Source organism: Gracilinanus agilis, chromosome 3 (genome assembly GCF_016433145.1).
Source record: "Gracilinanus agilis isolate LMUSP501 chromosome 3, AgileGrace, whole genome shotgun sequence".
In the NCBI taxonomy this organism is placed as follows: domain Eukaryota; kingdom Metazoa; phylum Chordata; class Mammalia; order Didelphimorphia; family Didelphidae; genus Gracilinanus; species Gracilinanus agilis.
Window position 1 is genome coordinate 17742983 of NC_058132.1, and position 18803 is coordinate 17761785.

The 18803-nt window shown below is 48.7% G+C and overlaps 1 protein-coding gene across 1 annotated transcript in view; it reads right to left on the reverse strand.

Moving 5' to 3' along the window:
- Window positions 1-18803, reverse strand: part of CEACAM1 (CEA cell adhesion molecule 1) — a 95931-nt gene that overhangs the window by 12076 nt on the left and 65052 nt on the right. The window contains exons 2-5 of the mRNA XM_044668523.1: window positions 12233-12526; window positions 11048-11416; window positions 4618-4893; window positions 3986-4240 (exon numbers count right to left, since the gene is read on the reverse strand). Of these exons, the coding sequence (XP_044524458.1) occupies window positions 3986-4240; window positions 4618-4893; window positions 11048-11416; window positions 12233-12526 (1194 nt within the window). The remainder of the gene's footprint in view (window positions 1-3985; window positions 4241-4617; window positions 4894-11047; window positions 11417-12232; window positions 12527-18803) is intronic.

Consider the following 18803-nt stretch of genomic DNA (forward strand, 5'->3'; position numbering starts at 1 on the left):
TTGCCATAGCTGGTATATGAGAGCTCCAAGTTACCTTCCTGGCTGATTGAGCCATTGAAGGTCAGCCTCGTGGATGGGGGCTTGTCCATCTCTATCTTAATAGTTGGTGCCCAGAAGTGAATATAGCATCAGTTCCAGGGGTGGCCTGGCCTTCCTGGAGCACAGAAGGACCCCTACTACTTCCCTGGCTCCAGACAGCAAGCTAGCTTTCAGTTTAATCAGTTCCTAAAGTAGTTTCCCAGTAATTGGTGTCTGGCCATTTCTACCACCTTTTACATTCCAAGCATCCTACAGCAGCTCAGGATTGGATGAGAGGGTCAACCAGCCCAGGCCAATCTAACCTTTGTTTGGAAACCTCTTTGCTAAGGTAACCTTATTCCAATTTCGGACCACTGTAATTGGTGGGAAGTTTGCCATGACAATCGTCCTAACTCCCCCTCTCTGCAGCTTTGACTCACTGCTCTAAGATCTTTCCTCTGGGGTCAAGGAGAGCCGGCCAAATCCCTCTGCAGCTGGCAGCTGAACTTGCAGGAAGAAGCATGGAAGTTTGGAATTGAAGAGATACCATCAAGTCCAGCTCTCATATAAAGAAGAATCTTTAGGGCATTCAATGTGACGGATGGTCATTCGGCCTCCACAGAGGAGAATATATAAGGGGAGAAAAAAAGCCTTTAAGAGCCTACCATGTGTGCTAAGCATTTTACAGGCAGGACAGCACCAAGTCAGAGGCTATCTTGTCCAACACAACCACTGCAGGAGTTCCCTAGGACATCCTCAACAATTGGTCATTTGCCTTTGGTTTGGAAAGCATCTCATGAGGGATGGAGATCCTCCTACTTTTTATTACAGCCCAGGCTACTTTGAACTGCTCTAATGAATGATTAAATAACAGCTAGGAGTGGATGGAGCCTGGAGTCAGGAAATTCATCTTTCTGAGTTCAAATCTGGTCTCAAACACTCACTACCTGTGTGACCCTGGGAAAGTCACTTCACCCTGTTTGCCTCAATTTCCTCATCTGTAAAATGATCTGGAGAAGGAAATGGCAAAACCCCTCCAGTATCTCTGCTAAGAAATGGGGTTATGTAGATTTGGACATGACTTAATCATGACTTCTTTTTTTTTTTTTAACCCTTAGCTTCTGTGTATTGGTTCCTAGGTGGAAGAGTGGTAAGGGTGGGCAGCAGGGGTCAAGTGACTTGCCCAAGGTCACACAGCTAGAAAGTGTCTGAGGCCGGATTAGGACTTAGGACCTCCCGTCTCTAGGCCTGACTCTCAATCCACTGAGTTACCCAGCTGCCCCCTTAATCATGACTTCTTAAAGAATTTCTCCTCACATTGAAGGGTTTTGTTTCCCATCACCTTTTGCCTTTATGATTCTAGTTCAGCCCTCTGAAGCCAGACAGAACACTTCTAATTCCTCTTCCCCATAAGGGTCCAGAAAAATGTTAGCATGTGATTCCTCAAAGCTTTCTATTCCTTTGACTAATATGCAGAATTCCCTTAATTGATCTTCGTGGACTCCAGATCCCTCACCAATCTGGTTGAACACTCTCCAGTTTACTGATGCTCCTTGTAAATTGTGTCATTTAGAGCCAAATACAATACTCCAAGTGCCACCAGATAGTATAGAAGGACGACTATCTTCTTATTCTTGGAAGTGGACATGTTTCTTTTAAGACAGCATTAGTGGGCAACTGGGTAGCTCAGTGGATTGAGAGCCAAGCCTAGAGATCGGAGGTTCTGGGTTCAAATCTGGCCTGAGACATTTCCTAGCTGTATGACCCTGGGAAAGTCACAACCCCCATTGCATAGTATTGAGTCTAAGGCTTAATTTAAGGGTTAAAAAAGATTGTATTAGGTTTTTCAACTGCCCTGTTACCCTGATACTAAGTCTGTGGTTCTCTCAGACATCCCCAAGGTCACTTAATGCAATCTAACATTGCATTAAAAGTCTGTCTCCAGTTTCCCCCCTTTTAAACCAACAATCCCTCGTTACTTCAACTGTTTTCCTATGGCATGGTGACCAGTCACTGCCCCATCAAGGCTGATGCTTATTTATACTTTGGACTTTTTGTACTCAAGGGTAGGACTTGACAGTAATCTCCAGTAACATTCATCTTATCACATTCCATGTTCTGTGCCAGCTTGCTGAGCTACGTCTGGATCCTCACTACGTTATGCCTGCCATCACTATCCTCCCATTTTGTTCTTTCTCTCTCTTTTCTTTCAAGTTTGAAGATTATGCTTTCTGTCTGTCTGTAGAATCAGTAGAACAACAATGCTCACCATTTACAAAGCTCTTTATGTGTATTATTTCATTTGATCCAAGTCACTGATAGGAACATCAAACAGAATGAGTTCAAGAACAGAAACTTCAGAAGATTTGTATGAACTGATGCAGAATAGAGTGAGTAGAACCAAGAGAGTAATTTATACAATAAAGACAATGTTCTAAAGGCACACAACTTGGAAAGACTTAGGACGTCTGATCAATGCAGTGACTAACCAGGATTGCAGAAGACCCATGATGAAATAAGTTACTCACTTCCTGCAAAAAGCTACACACTTCCTATGAAATCAGCTGCCTCGCTTCAGAAATGGGATGGACTCAGGGTGGATGCTGCGAGAGATATTTTTTGAGTATGAGAATTAGATTTCCTTGATTTTTCATGCTTGTCACAAGGATTTTCTTTTTCATTAGTGGGATGGGTGATAAGGGGGACAGAAAATAGATTTTGGTTAATTGGAAAAATTTAAGAAAAAGATCAGTTAGACCACAGGTGTGAAATATATAGCCTGCAATACTCCCAGGTGCATTGTGAACCAGGGGAAAAGGTAATTGGGAAATTGTTAACAAAAGAAAATACAGTAACACACATAATGTAAATGCTAAATTAAAATGTGTCATTTAGGGATCTTTAAGTACAGATTTAGGCCAACAAAAAATCATCCCTCCTCTAAGGTATATACAGTTGGAGTCTGACTTTCCCAAGGTCACTTCCCCACTTCACAATTCTATCTCTTCCCCTTGCTCTAAATTCAGAAAGTCCCCAGAGTCAGGGACAGGAAGTTGGGATACCCCTAAGGTTTGTAACAATAAAGCTCTATGAAATGAAAGGAAATTAAGGCCAGAGATGATCTCTCTCTGGTCCTGGTGCACACTAGTGTGATTAGGGCTGTGCAGGGTCTGTCATCTGTACATAGGAGAGCCAGACCAGTGAATTAATTGGGCAGCAGGGATCATACTGTGGACCCAGCCACTGGATGCTAAAACCAATCTTCCATTTACATGGATAAGAACCAGGTTTCATAGCAGCCATGCTTTCATGTGACATTTTATGCTACAAACAGGAAAATATAGGTGCAATGGTGAATCTCTGTGTGTGAAAGGAGAAAAAGTTGAAATTCTTTCGATCTCCAGAATTTCCCTGGAAAAGGGGATCAGGGCGAGTCCCATTGTATGACCATAGGTTATACTCCAACCAAGACTAGAAACACCCTGTGGGGCCACAGCACCAAGTGAAATGGACTGAAGGAAAGACCATGGGAGAGAGTACGGGGCAGTCATTGAAGCTGCAGTGCTAGAAGTTGGGAGACAAAGAAGGTTCTATGTGGCTGGGACAGAAGAGAACCATCCAATATCAAGAACAATGATGTCGACGATAATTCAAATGCTTTTTGTACCCAACATGTAAAAAGGAGTTTTTCCACATAGAATCCTATTATATACAGAGCAAAAGATTATCCCTTTTTCCAGATGAAGAAACTGAGGCTGGGAAAGGAGCAGACACACTTACTACACAGATAGTAGACAGGAAAGGAATGATTCCACCCAAGTTTCATGATTCTGAGCTCAGGGCTCCTTCTACCACAACACATTGTGCCATGGGACCAGGAGGGCAGAATGTCACTTAACTCTGTTTCTCTCATGCCAGGGAAGGAGAGAGCCCAACACAAAGTTGGGGGCCCAATCCAGCTACTCACCATAGATCATAAGAGTCTTGTCTTTGGAGCTAGTCAAGCCAGTGTATGGGTTAGATGCATGACAGGTATAGGTTCCAGTGTCATTCAGTGACACATTAGTAAGAGAGAGTGTGGCTGAGTTGCTCAAGGTTTGTCCATTGTGAACCCAAGTGAATTGGGCAGGTGGGTTAGATTCAGCAGAACAGTTCAAAGTAATATTTTCCCCTATAGAGTAATGATCATCTGTAGGGTCAATCATGGGGGAATCTGGGCCATCTGGAGGAAAGAGAAGGATTCCATATTGAGATTATGGCAGAAAGAAGGGGCATCTCCTATTCTGTAACCCATCACCAGGGACCACTGTGTCTCCTTGATCCTCCTTTGAGCTGGGAAAGTCACAGCTTTTCCTCGACTTTATGAGTCTGGATCTGAACTTGGAGGATCTTAGGGCTTCTCCAGTTCAGCACCATGACTGGCCACCCTCCACCAGAAAGCATGACAAGGCCATTCTGGGCTCCCTGAAGTTTAAGGGGGATGGGAACCTCAGAGCCTAGATCTTTAGCAGTCAAAGAAGTGACTGAATTAGGCTGACCTCTGGGAACACACCACCAGGCTATAATTATGCACCATATAGGAAGAACAAATTTACTCACAGGTAACATTCACTCTGAATGGATCACTCCTATTGCGACTAATTGGGTTCTCGATTTCACACACATAGGGTCCTTCGTCTTCCCTTGTGACATTGTGTATACTGAGTGTCCTGTTATCTGGGGACAGCTGTATCCTGTCACTGGCTGGGGCACTTTCATTTATGAACCACCGGTATGTGTCAGTTTGACCCTCAGCCTGGCATGTCAATGAGACATTGTCCTTGTTCTCCATTGGGGCCATGTTGGAGCTGCTGATGTTAGGTGGGGATAGTGGCCCTGTATAGAAAATAGACAGAAAATGACTGTGTTGGTTCTTTTTCTTACCTTATAACCAAATAACTGGTTTGGAAGTAGCCTCTCTAAGACCTTGGCAAGGCTGGAGACCAGAGACCAAGAAGCTGTGATTTCAATGGCAAGGACAGCCCTTTCTCTGGTGCAGATCACAACTTCTCCAGGCCTTAGGAAAAGTTCATCTTCAGTTTCTATGGCTGACAAAGACATTCACATGGAGCCGAAGCCCCGGGTGCTTAATTGTTCTGGGCAGAGGCAAGCTGGTCCAGCAGTGACAGACCCCTTCATTGAGCACTTGTGCTTGGATTTGAGGCCTTTTTAGCTTGGCAGGACCACCGAGAGTTTATGTTTGCTTGGCCTGGACTCCAAGAAGCCAGGGTTGCTTATCTCCACACCTTGTTGAGGATATTGGTGGAGGTTGGAGAGGATGAACTAGGGTCAGGCCACAGGGAGATTGTGCTCAGAAAGAGAAACATTACATTAACTCTGAAGAGGGGAAGTAAAAGAAAGGCAGAGAGTGGGAATAGATCAGTTAGTAGTAGGGTACAAAAGGAAGAGCCTCAGACTGGGAGTCAGGAGAGATCTGGTTCAAGTCTAGAGATTTTGAACTCACAATAACATCTCTCATGCCAAGGACTGTTTTGCCCCCAGGAGGCAGTTCATACACATTTACAGAAGATTCTGGAAGTCCCAGATTTGGATGCTCCCCTTTCCTTAGGAGTTTCCTGCCCTACAAAATGAGAATGAAAATGTTGAAGATGATCTTCTTCAAGCTCAGATATGGACTTATTCTAGGAAGCTAAGCCAATGGGGACTCATTTTCCCTGAGCCTTCATTGCCCAAGGAGAGCCCTTTCCTTATCTCTAGTTGGCAGGTCAAGGCCTTGCCATTGAGAGATGTGTGTGTTCCAGAACAATCTCTGGGTACATTCAGTAGCTTCGCCAGACTTCCTTCTTGGGTCATCCTTGGCCAGTTGTCTTAGGATTCATTTCCAAAGTGGAATTGAATACATTAGAAATATTTCAGCTTTGTTGACCTTTCTTCTTGTTATTTTGGTAGAGCCTGCACTCCCTCCCTGGGTCCTGTTGGGAATTTTAAGGTGAGGAAGAGTGAGCCTCTTACTTGTATCCAGTAAAGCCAAGTGGGACTTGGTCAGGAAGGTGACAAATCTGAGGTCAGCTAGCCATCTTTTTAAGTGGGGGAGAATATGGAGGAACAGTGAGCCTGCTCCTGGGCAAGAAGGTCATGGTAGGACTTTTTGGAAGGTGCTTTGGCAACCCCAGTGGATCCAATGCCTGGCATGGCATGGTGACATAGTAACTTAGAATGAGAAAGACCTGAGTTCAAATTCTATCTCAGAATGTTACTGGCTGTGTGACTTACTAGCAAATCCCTATCTTTGTCTCAGTTTTCTCATATGTAAAATTGGAATAATAATCTTTCACTCATAGTGTTGTTGGATTAAATGTGATCATCTATAAAAGCTCTTTATAAGACCTCAGGTATTGTATATATGTGAGCCATTACATTTTTAGTAAGAAGGTGGGTCCCTCTTATGTGCCTTTGATTGGAAGAAGAGAGAGTGATGACAAGACCTTGGGGTAATGCTCTGGTGCCCTGAGTAAGGATGGAAGGAGTTATGGAGAATGGATCAGAGAGAGTGGAGCAAGAACCAGGTCATCTCTAAAGAAGACACCACCCATTACACATTCTGGGAAACATTGGAAAGAGCCCCAGATATGGAGTCAGAAGACCCTGGGTTCAAATTTTGGCTCTGTCACTTCCTACGTATGCGATCTTGGCCAAGTTTCTTTCTTTCTCTAGGTCTGAATTTCCTCATCTGTAAAATGAGGATATCTAAGGTGGTTTTCCAGGCTAAATCAAGTATTCCATCATCACTGCGTGGCCAGGTCCTTTGTACCTCTCCAAACTTCCCATCATACCCTTGTGAAAACATTCAGAATTGTGAATAGATAGATCTGGCCATTCTACTCCTCAAAGACCTTAAGGGTCTCACTGTTATCTCCCATCTCAGTCAAAGTCTGAGTCTTTTCACTGATGTTCAAAAGCCTCTCCACCCCCCTTGAGCCATCCTACCGCTTACGGCTTCCCATAAGGAAGACCACTCCTCACCCATGTCATAGTCTCTGACCAAAGTATATGTCCATCTGCCTCTGGGACATGGCCCTGTCACCTCCAGGTCATGGTTCCTAGGATCAGAGGGTAACAGGCTCAGAGCTGTCAGGGACCTCAGAGATCATCTAGACTGCTGGCTCTTCACCTTTTTGGTCTCGTGGACCACTTGGGCAGCCAGTGGCCATGGACAAAGCCTTCTCTGAATCATGGTTTTTAAATTCACAAAATGAAACACAAAGGATTCCAGAGAAAACCAGAAGTTGGTGAAAAGAAAGCTATGTTTCCCCATTCCCATTTCTGGATCCCCCAAATCTAAGAAGTCTTCATGTAGCCTAAGGCCTTGTCATAGGAGACAGCCAAGGCCTAGGCTTGTGACGTCTCTGTGATCAGACAACAAAGCAGAGCAGGCTTTGAACTCGGGGCCCCTGACTCCAAGATGGCTCTCTGTCCCCTCTCAGAAAGTTGCTCCAAGTTCAGACCTGAAGTGACTAGCCCAATGCTATGGATCTGGTGTTAGAGACAGGACTTGATCTCCAGACTTCCTGTGCTGAATTCCTTGGTTGTTCACTCTATAACATGCCTTTTAAAGCCACAATTGCATATGATCAAATGAGAGAAATGTCTATTTTTTAAAGAAGAAATCCTAGAAAGATCAAGGCAGAAAGCACAGTCAGGCCCCCTGTAACTCAGGGCTTTCTGGAAGGTCTCTGAGGCTCCTTCCCACTCTTGGTGCTTTCACTGACCAAAATGCCAGGCAAAAAGAAGCACCAAGTTGGAGAAGAGGAGGAAGAGAAGATGGCGGGAAGATTTCCCTGGGAGCTCACTCATCACAGATACTGTCCCTGAGCTCTCGACTCAGAGCCGTGAATGTTGCCAACAAGATACCCAGACTACAGGAAGGGATCACAATGGAGGGCCGACAAGAAGGGAGGAGACCAGAGCAGGGAGCCAACTACGCATGGATCAGGAGCTGTTCGAAGCCGAGAACAGCAGGAGAAGCCGGGGAATCCCATCAGTCCCCAGATCTAGTGCTCTTTGAGGGAGTCAGCAAAGCAGCCCAGAAACAAAGTCCAGAAAGCCAAGAAACAGCCAGAAGCAACACCTGATAAGCCATTCTGGCCTCCCAGCATCACTGCAAAAAGTTGGGGGAAGCCGGTTTCTCCCGAGTCTTTTCTCTAATCCTAGTCTGGATGAGTCGGGCCACCACAGCCTCCTCATGGCCACTGGGGACACCACCCGTCTGTAGATGCCCAATGTTCTAGCACTTGGGGCTTGCATTGCAAAGTGATTCAGTTCAAGTCATGCCTGCCAGAGCGAGTCTAGAGAGTCTCTTCCTTCTTTCTTGACCTGCCAGCATCCCCCCCTCCAGGCATTTGTACTGGAGGGTCCAGGCAGAAACCCTCTTCCTGCCAGGCTCAGCTCACTTTCCACCTCCTCCAAGAAGCCTTTCCTCATGCCCCCTGCCCTTCCTGATTGACTTGGCCCTCCTCAAATTATCTTAGCACACTTTGTCCAGGCCCATCACTGTATGCACTGGGCTACCCAGCTGCCCCATTCATTTGCTGAATTGGATTGAGTAGGAGCTAATGGAGCATCCAGGGAGTAATAAGGATTTTAGTATCTCTCCCACTGGAAGGGTCTTTCTTCAGGACAGCCTAAGGGTCAAGTGATGCAGGGATTAGTGTCCCCATTTTCCAGATGAGGCCCTGGAGAGTAAGAGAGCTGCAGTGACTTGCCTGAAGTCACACAGTAAATCCTGGAGCTGGAATGAGTCCAGACTTCCTCATCCCAGGGCTGCAGCTCTTTTCTTTACTTTGCTCTACCCCTGCAGCTGAAGCTAGAAGTGCTGAGAGAGCCCAGCTCCTCATCTCTCTGGTGAAGGGGCCAATCCTGGGCTGCCTCCAGGCCTGAGAAGATTCTGCAGGGAAACTGAGGTAGCCTTGGCCTCCCCCTGCCCCAACTTCATGGTCTCAACTCCTATCACTGAGCCTCTTTGGGCCTCTTTCTTCCCAGTCTCTTCAAAGGATCCAGTGCATTGAGCTTCCTTCCCAGGTTCCAGCTGCTACAGAGGGTCCTATGCTGAGAAGGGGAGCCATCCCTCCCCACCAGCCTGGGCTTCCCTCTGTCCTCAGCTCCCCTTTCATAGGACTCCTGTCTTCTTTCAAGATGCCCCTCAAACAGCACCTCCTCCAGGAAGCCTTTCCTGATGTCATCACCCTGTAGGGCCCTTCCTGCCTAAATACCTTGTATTGGACTAGCCTGCCTTGGAGCCAAGAACACTGGGTGTGAGTTCTGTCTCAGACACTTAGCAGCTGCTTAGTTAGTCCTGGGCAAGCTGCTTCCCCTTCAGTAGCCAAGAGAACTCTGTGAGATCAGGAGCTGAGGACCCGCCAGCCCTGCAGGGGGAGGGTGTTGCCTCCAGGGGGGATTCCCTCTCCCCAGGGTGTCATTAGTCTAGGGCTAATCCCTGTTCTCCTTTGACTCCTTCCATGTTTCCCCAGCAGAGCATAGGCTCCTCGAGGCTAAAGATCCTGGCATTTCCTTTATCTGCAGTACCCACCCAGGGCCTGGCATGTATTGGGCACCTAATAAGTGCTTGGGGATCCCCAGGTGCTTGTTCCTAGGTCCTTCCTCCCCCAATCTCCTCTGCTCAGGAGGGCAATGACAGAACCCAGCTGGGGATGAGCAGCAGGGCCCTCCCCAAACACTGGCTCCTACCACAGAAGGGACCCAGGACAATTCCCATGGGTGAACCATGGAAGAAAGCCCTGGATTTACCAGACAGTCTGTCACCAGCCCACTGAGCCCTGCAGACCATGCCGCCCCCTTCAGGGCTGCAAGTCTCACCCTGGGGCCTCTGGGAGTCTTTTCTTCTGGGCCTCAGAGGTCACTTTGTCCAACCTAGAGCTGGCTAGAGACCCCCACTGGAGCATTCTGGGTCAATGGCCAGCTAGTCTCTGCTTAAAGATTCCCAGTGCTGGGGCCATCACTGTCTCCTGAGGTAATCCTCAATGGGGGGAGGAATTTGGTGATGCATGGCTGGAATGTTGGACTTGGAGGTCAGGAAGGCTTGAATTCGAATTCTGTCTCAGCTCTTTCCTGGGTCTGGGCCTCTGGCCAAGTCCCCTAATCCCTTTGGGTCTCCTTTTCCTCCATGATAAAAAATGGCACCTAAAGCATAGAGTCTTTGTGAGAATCAAATGAAATCTGCTTCAGAGGGCACTTTGTCTACCTTCAGGCACTGCAGAAATGTTAGCTAGTGTGGCCAGCTTTCCGAAGGAGAAAAGCTGCCCCTCTGGAGCCCTACCTGACCTCTTTGCTCCCCGCATTGCATGGCATTTGTCTCTTCCTCCAGCTGAGCCCTCCGTGGGAGCTGTGACCCTCTGCCCAGTCTGTCCCTTCAGAGAAGCCCGGGCCCCTGGCTTGGCCTTTCCTCCAGAAAAGGGAGGGAATACACGTGTTCTCCCTCTGGGGTCCCTCTCACAGCACTGGGAGCCTCCGGCTGGCAACTGGCCTCTAGGGGGTCCCAGGCCCCAAAGCAGCCAGTCCTCTGGCTCTTGTGGAGTAGGTGGTCTGGAGCTGCCCTCTGAGCCCGGCAGGGCAGGCCATGGGGCGTCTGGGACTGTCCCTGCCCCACCGGGCTGCCCCGGCCTCCTGGACGTTTAGAGGTCTGGGTGCAGGTGAACTTGGGGAACGGGTTGTTGGCCTCAGTCCCAAGGGGAGCCCTCGGGGCCTCACCCAAGTTTCCCAGTGTGCCCTGGGGGAGGCGGGAGGAAGAAAGCAGCTACCTCTGCAGCCAGGGCCCTCTGAGCTCTCCTGGGCTCTCTGTGGCTGCTAAGCAGGAAGCCCTGAGTTCGGGGAGTCTCAGCTCCTCAGGCTCCTTCCTGTGGGAGAGGGTCATGCTGGGGCTTCTTCCCGCTCCCTGGCTAAGGATGTGAGGAGGAACCGGACAGAGAGAGGCTGTTAGAGCAACTGCAGGGCCCCTGGCCAGGGCAGCACTTACCATACACAATCACATGGATTCCTGCTTCTTTCCACTTATACTCATCGCTGAGGGTCTTTACCATGTAGTAACCACCATCATCAAGGATGAGGTCTGGGATGATAATGGAGCCATTGTGGAGCAGCCGCTGCCGGATATTGTCTGGTGTCTGTGTGACTCCTCTATAGTGGTACAGAGCGATTTTATGGCCGTCCGAATCCAGGGGAGTGTCCTTTGTTGGCTTTTTGTACCAAATATACCAAATAGGTTTGCTTGTGTACCCCTGGAGCTCCAGCATGATGCTGCTGCCTTCTCTCCCAAAGGGCTGGTTTGGTACAATAGTTATATCTTGAGCAAACACTGGCTGGATCCAGCAGCTGAGGATGGAGGCTGAAGGGAGGAAGGAGGCAGAAGTCAGCAGCGTCTCCCAGGCTCAGGGGGGGCTGCCAAGCCTGCCCCAGAGTCTGTCTGGGGATTCCTGTGCCCACACGTCCATCTGTCTGGCCCAGCCTCCGCAGAGGTCTCCGATGGCGGCCTGGGACCCCTTTTAGGCTCCCTCCGAGGACCTGATTCAGAAAAGCCCTGCCAGTGGGGTGGGTGATACTGAAGGGAGAAACGAATCCCTAAACTGGTGCGTCCAAAGAGGGGAATCAGGACTCAGAGCTGGACAGGACCTTCCAGATCCATGAATCAAATTCGACCAATTCACAGAATAAGAATTGAGGTGCAAACAAATAACAGACGGAACGGGCATTAAACAGCAAATTAGAAAGGCAGCCTTGCACCCAGGGTCTTCTGACTCCAGCCCAGGCAGGGCATTTCCCACTAAGCTCTGGGGGCATTTGAAGGCCCAAAGTTTTGATCCCCAGCCTGGCTAGGAGGAAGGTGATGCTCTAAGCAAACATTAGCTAAGAGAGGAAAGTGACCTGTCCAGGCTCACACAGCTAGGAAATAGAACTGTCTTCTCTAGGTAAAACCCAGCCTTGGCCTCTTCAGAGTTTACCTGGCTCTGGGGAAAGGCTCCTCCAGGACTCCTACTTTCTGCTCTGCCCCTGCCTCTGCCTCCTCCCTGGCCACATCTGCAGAGAGCGTCTCCTGGGACTGGCCTCCCTGCTGGTCCTCGTGTGGCTCCCTTTGTCTCTAAGTGGTCCAGAAGCTCCCAGGCTCCCCCTCCTCCTCTGGGCCCCAGCACAGCAGGCGCCTCACCTGTGATGATCAGGAGCCCCTTCCAGGTGCTGCCCCGACTCTGGGAGGCTTCTGAGGGCCTCTCCATTGGTCTGTGCTGCCCACCGAGTGTCACCACCTCTCTCCTTCCCGGGAATCTCTGCTCTCCCCCACAGCAAGGCGTCTCCTCTGAGGGGCTCTCCCTGGAGCTGTCCCTGCTGGTCTCCAGGCTGCAGGCTGTGTGGCTGCCCCAGAGCCTGGCTCTGTCTCTGTGGCGGCTGCTTGCCCTGCTCCACAGGCCTGGGATCTTTCTCTTCGGGGCTGGAGCTCTTCTCTCTGCCAGGATCACAGGGGCCCCGCAGGGTAGGAACTCAGCCTCTGACTTTGCCCTCCCTCCCCTCCCCTCCTCCTTCTGCCTCTCCCGGGGAGCCCCTCCCACTGTCCATGGAGTGCTTTTGTGCCCAGGGGGAGCCTAGTCACTCAGGATTACCCACAGTCCTCTTGGGCTGCCTCCTCCCCTCTTTCCCTCCCAGAGGATTGACTGTTTGCACCCCAGAAAGAGCACAGAGAGCAGGGGCAGAGGCCATGTGCTTGGACCCTGTGGGGGGCTTCTAGGACCCCCACTGCTGAGCCTCCCTGCCCTCCCCTCTCAGGCCAGGCCACAGTGCCCTGACCTTTGCTCAGCCATTCACTGTGGCTTCTGGGGGTCCGAAGGGAGTGGAGAGTGGGAGCAGGGAAGGAGGAAGACTAAAGCAGGCAGAGGGCACCTTCCTCTTCCTGCCCCCCACTTTCTCCCTCCCCAACCCCTCCTGCTGGGGCTTAGTGGATGGGGGGCTGAGGCTGGAGCCTGGAAGTTGTGAGTTCAAATCTAGCCTTTGTGACCTTGGGCAGCACTTCATGTCTCTGTCCTTCAGTTATGTCTGTCTGTCCCTGCCTCCATGTTGGGTTTTCTGGGCAAAGATACTGGAGTGCTTTGCTGTGTCCTTCTCCAGCTCATTTTATAGATGAGGAAACTGAGGCAAACTGGGTGAAGTGACTTGCTCAGGGTCCCACGGCTGGGAAGTGTCTGAGGTCCCCTTTGAACTCTGGAAGTGAGTCTTCCTGACTCTCCAGGCCTGGTCCTCTCTCCAGGGAGCTCCCGAGCTGCCCCACTTAAACTCTCTCTGCCTCGGTTTCTTCCACTGTAAGATGGGAATGATAATAACAGGATCTGCCTCCCAGGTGGTTGTGAGGAGCAAAGGGGACAATCCTTGTCACACGTTTAGCACAGTAAAGCAGGGTAAGCAGTCCGTCCCCTTGGGGAGGAGGGAGGCCTCAGGGCCAGGCTTTAGGGCCACCCCAGAGAGCCAGGGATGGGGCTTGGTCTGAAATTGGGAGAGTCGGGAAGGTCTCTGAACTCTGGAGCCTTTGATTCGCTTTGTCAGCCAACAAACCCCCTTGTAAGGGCCCACTAAGGGCGAGGCCACAAGGAGAGGGAGCTTCCCTGCTCTCCAGGAGCTCCCCATCTAAGGAAGGAGCCCGCAGGGAGCCTGCTCTGTACAAGGAGCTCAGGGGAGGATAACCTAGAGACAATGGCAGAGGGAAGGCAGCAGCCTTGAGGGAGAGAAGGAAAGGCTTAGGCCAAAGGTGGGACCTTAGCTGGGCCTCCAAGGATGGTGGGAGGCGAAGAGGAAGAGGGAGGCACCAGCTCAACGGATTCCACAGGCATTAAGCCAGACCCTGGACAGAGGACCAAAAGAGGAAAAATCTAATAAGAAATGAAGATCTTCTGCCTCCAGCCAGCCCTGAGTCTGCCAGGCCAGCCAGCATCTTCCAGGAAAAGGAGGAACCCAACACTCAGAGTGGTCAAGTGACCATTGGCTGCCCACCCAGCGAGCAAGTGTGAATGAAGCGGCCAAGGTGCAGGGCACAGGAGCAAGGCTGGAGACCAGTGAGGTGTAGATGGCAGGACGAGGAATTCTGGGTCTGGTGCAGATAGAGGGACATCTCTGCCCCCCGAAGGGAAGATGAAATCCTGAGATCCCTGGATTTGGTGACCTTAGACGTGATCTGGTGCAACCATCTGTTTTGGCAGAGGAAGAAAGAGGATCAAAGAGAGGGGACCCGGCCAGGGTCACACAGGGGGGACACAAAGTGAGGGATTCCAAGGTAGATCTTCTGACCCCAAAGGCAGTGCTCTGCCCTCCTCTGCCTCAGGTATAGCCCAGGTTCAGCTATGGGACTCTTGAAGTGTGTACTCAAGGAGAGGGCACAACTCCCTGCTCCGTCCATAGAGAAGGCTTCTACAGGGATTCTCAGTTGGCAGGATCTTTGGGTCTGGAGCCTTTGGGGTCATGTGTTGCAGCACTATTGCGGGTAACTTTGTGGTGAGCCCCCTCTTTACTCTTTGTTCTGATCTGTGAAGCTTAGCCTGGCTCCCTGTGTATTCCCTGATCTCTACAGGAAGCCGAGGTCCATTTCCCATGGCTGGGCCCATTGCTGGGGAGGCTCAGGTGCCCTTAGACCCCCCTTTGTGTCAGCTGTTCTGAGAGGCTTCTTAGAGAGGTGTGGTGTGGGTGCACCTTCCCAAGGAGCATCTTCCTCCCTCTGGCTAGGAGGCATCAGATTGATAGGATCCAAGTAGAGCCATTTGTGTCCTGCTGGCTCCACCTGGAGGACATAGGGAGAGACCACAGGGAGACTGATTCTTGGAGCCACGGATCACCTTGGAGATGGGGAGAAGCTGGTTGCTGTCACCACCCACCAGAGTTTGATTTGTTTTGGGGTTCTGCTGCAGACTGAGGAACCCCATCCAGTTCAGACCATCAGGCTATCCTAGTGAAGAACTGAGCCCCAGGGACATCTATCCCAACCAAGATGGGTCATTGCCTCGTGGGACTAACAGGCACCATGGGGGCCAAGTCTTTACCATCCAGGTAGGGATTTGCTCCAGACCCTTAGATGGGACTCTGCTCTTTCCTTGTCTCGGTTGTCCTTGCTGGTAGACATCCTGGGAGAGACTCTAAGAACCCACCTTCCCCAAGGGAGCCCTTGGACCCGAAACAGGACCAAACTCTTTCAGGGATTAGTTCCTTCCATGCTGTAATCCTAGTTCTCTCTAGTCCTTTGTGAGTCTGTGCTGCCCCCTGGTAGTAGTAGTCTGTATGCACATATGCCAGATGCTGTTTGGGGTTTCTGATATGGCATCAGGGGGCACACAGGCCTGGCTCCCTTGGCACAATTCAGTCCTCCAAAAATCAGTTTTGGAAAAGGAATTCTCCAGCTGTCCCAGTAAAATAGACCACCCAAAGGGCCTTTTTGAGGGAGGACAGGGAGACTTGGTCCTGGGTATGGATCTTTGAGAGCAGAGACCTGATCTAGCATCCTGGTTATGGAATTTACTTCCTTTATGCCTTCAGACACGTTGTTTGATCTCCCTGTGCCTCAGTTTCCTCATCAGTGAGATCAGAGCGTTGTGCTAAAGTGACCTTTGAGATCATCTGCTAAAATCTGCAGAGCCTTGCCTTTGCCCTTGAAGTAATAACCATCAATATTTCCAGGGGTCTGAAGGTTTGCAAACAATGTTACCTCTCACTGAATTGATTCTCAAATTCCCATTTTAAGATGAGGAAATTGGGGCCCAGAGAGGTCAACTCATTTTTCCAGAATTACCCAGCTACTAAATGTTTTAGGAGAGTTTTGAACCCAACTCTTTTGAATTCCAAGTCTGGATATTGAGTTATTGGGGGTCATGCTGTCTCATCAAAAAAAATTCTACCCATTCAAGGCGTGATATTCAAGGCTTCCCTGCAATCTGTCACCAGCTGATCTTTCCTGCCTCATTTTCCCCTGCACTCCTCCAAGCACTGTAAGCCACAGTAAGGTGGGTTATTGTCATCTGCCCTTCTACATCCTTTACACCCTTCTAGAAAACACCACTGGATCCTATAGCCTCTAGGCTTTGTTTAGACTGTTTCCTATTCCTGGAATACCTTCTTAATTCCCTCTTTACCAGTTGAATTCTCATTCATCTGTAGAGTCTAAATCAAATAGTCTCCCCTTTAGGAAACCTATTACAGATATTCTTAATCTGTTTTTTTTTAAACCCTTACCTTCTAATTTAGTATCAGTTCTAAGACATAAGAGTGACAAGGGCTAGGCAATGGGGGTTAAATGACTTGTCCAGGGTCACATAGCTAGGAAGTTTCTGAAGTGAGATTTGAATCCAGGTCCTCCTGACTCCAGGCCTGGCACTCTACCCATTGTGCTACTTAGCTGCCTCTATAAATTATTTTCTATTCAATTGGTTTCCTTCTTAATTCTATATTTTTTATTTAATGTCTTTTCACACACAATAAATATTATCTTGGGAAGGGGTCTATAGGCTTCTTGAGACTGACAAGCAAAGGGGTCCAGGACACCAAACACATTAAGATGTCTTGTTTCCCTATCAGTAATGACTTCCTCATTTTTTCTCTTCCAAACTTGCCCATTTCTGGTGAAAGCACCATCAGCCACCCACTCACCCAATTTCGGGGCCTTGGTGTAGTCCTTGACTCTTCCCCTCCTTTGACATCCATATTCCTTCAGCATCTAAATTTTTGTCAGCTCGAATTCCCACAATGCTTTTCAAATCCAGACCCTTCTCTGTACTCATCCTGCCTCTCTTACATTCAGGCTCTCATCATCTCTTGCCTGGACTATTACAGTTGTCTTCTAATCCTTCCTGCCTCCTACTTGGTCTCCTTGCCTCGCTCTCTCCTCTCTCTTCCCTCCATCCTGCTGCCATAGGGATATTCCTCAAACACTGATCTGACAGAGTCCCCCCAATACTGAAATATCTTCAGCGCTTCCTTACTGTCTTTAGGATAAATCACACCCCTCTCAGCCCTTTCTGGAAGTTCTCCCCAATCTGGCTGCAGCCTCCCTTTCTAAAGTGGCTCCATAGTCCTTCTCCTCAAGCATTTTCCCTTTCAGTCCAACTGTTCCCCCATCTCTACCTTGGAGCTGTCCTGCTTACCCAACATTCCATTGTGTCATCTGCCTGCCTCAGCATGAATGGACCCCAATGTCAGCTCCTCAGCTCTGGTCCTTCTAGAATCCCAGGCTTCCATCAGGCACCTGCTCTGGTGCAGTCTTCAAGGGGATCCTTTCCTGGTGCCTTCAGACACTTTGTCTTCCTTTCTTGTTAATCTTGTATAAATCCTATCCCCTAATTCTGTTAAAAGCTCCTTGAGAACAGAGGCTTAAAGAAACTTTTCCTTTTCAGCATCTAGCTGAGAGCTTTTTGCACATGGAACTTGGAGCTGGCGTTTATATGAATAGGAATATTCAATATACATAGAATACAGGTATTTATACACATTACATGGGCATGCCTGTATACTAAGAAACACACTTCCTATATGTCTAGATGTCTTGTCTTCTCCCATAAGAACGTGAGTTCCTTTAATGATGTTCTTTATTTGTCCCTCCAGTGTTTAGAACAGTGCTTTGCACATAGTAGGCATTTAAAATGATTCTACATTCATTCATTTATTAAACATTTCTTTATTGACTAATTGACTGACTTTCTCCCTGGGACTTCCTTTTGTAACTCTGGAAGGATATTATCCTTCTCTGTGTATTGCAGTTTCATTGGCATCTGATTCCCTTTGTGAATTTAAGCTTCTCGAGGGCAGGAACTGAGATTTTTATCCAATCTTTGTGTCTCTTCCAGAGGCAAGCACAGTGTACACACTTGTCCATTTAAGAAATGCTTGCTGTCTCATCCCTTCTACCTTTAAACTTACATTGTTGTAAAGTAAAATTCTCCTACTGAAGGAAAATATTAATATTGTGCTAGAATTTTAGCCTCCAGTCTTCTAGAAACAATTTTATTTGAAATAACTGATAAAGAGAGAGAGAAAGAGAGAAAGAGAGAAATCCAAACTAGCATGGTCTCCCCATGCCCTCATATACACATTCCTCCCACAAAATGGTTTGAGGTACTATTTATAGGAAGATCAAAAGAGGATCATCATGATATATATGTTCAAATATAGTTTTGAGTTCATATTCCAGAATATTTACTCCTCAATTCTTTCCTTGTTCACTCTCTTTAAGCATGGAAAAGCATCTCTTCCTTGTAGGTTCAGTTTTTGGGAGGAGCAAGGAAAGGGGACAAGTGGGCTGTGACCCAGACCCCTCCTACCTCAAATAGGTAAGCACCTGGTCAGGGAAATGGAGGAGGGGCGTCCCTCTTTTCCTTCTTTTCCTCCAGCACTGAGGTGGCTGCTGAGCTAGCTGTTTAACAGAGGAATTATTGAAGGGGGTAGTGGAGAAAGAAAGAAGAGGCTCTCTGGGCTTGGCTCAGGGGCTTGAGCATTCCCATCCCCTCTCCCCCCAGGCCATGCCACTCTTGTGAGTCCCTTGAAATAGGACCAGACCCTACCTCGGGTCCCTTCTTCCTGACCTCTTCTCTTCCCAGGTGTAATAGGTTGTTATCATTTTTTTCTTAAAGAAACTGTCTTCATGCTACAAATATCAATAGCCATCTTTTCTTTTTATTTAAAGAATTCTTTTTATTCAAATAACAAGCTCTTATTTTCACTCACTTGCTTCTTTCTTTTACAAAATTAAAAAAGATCCACAA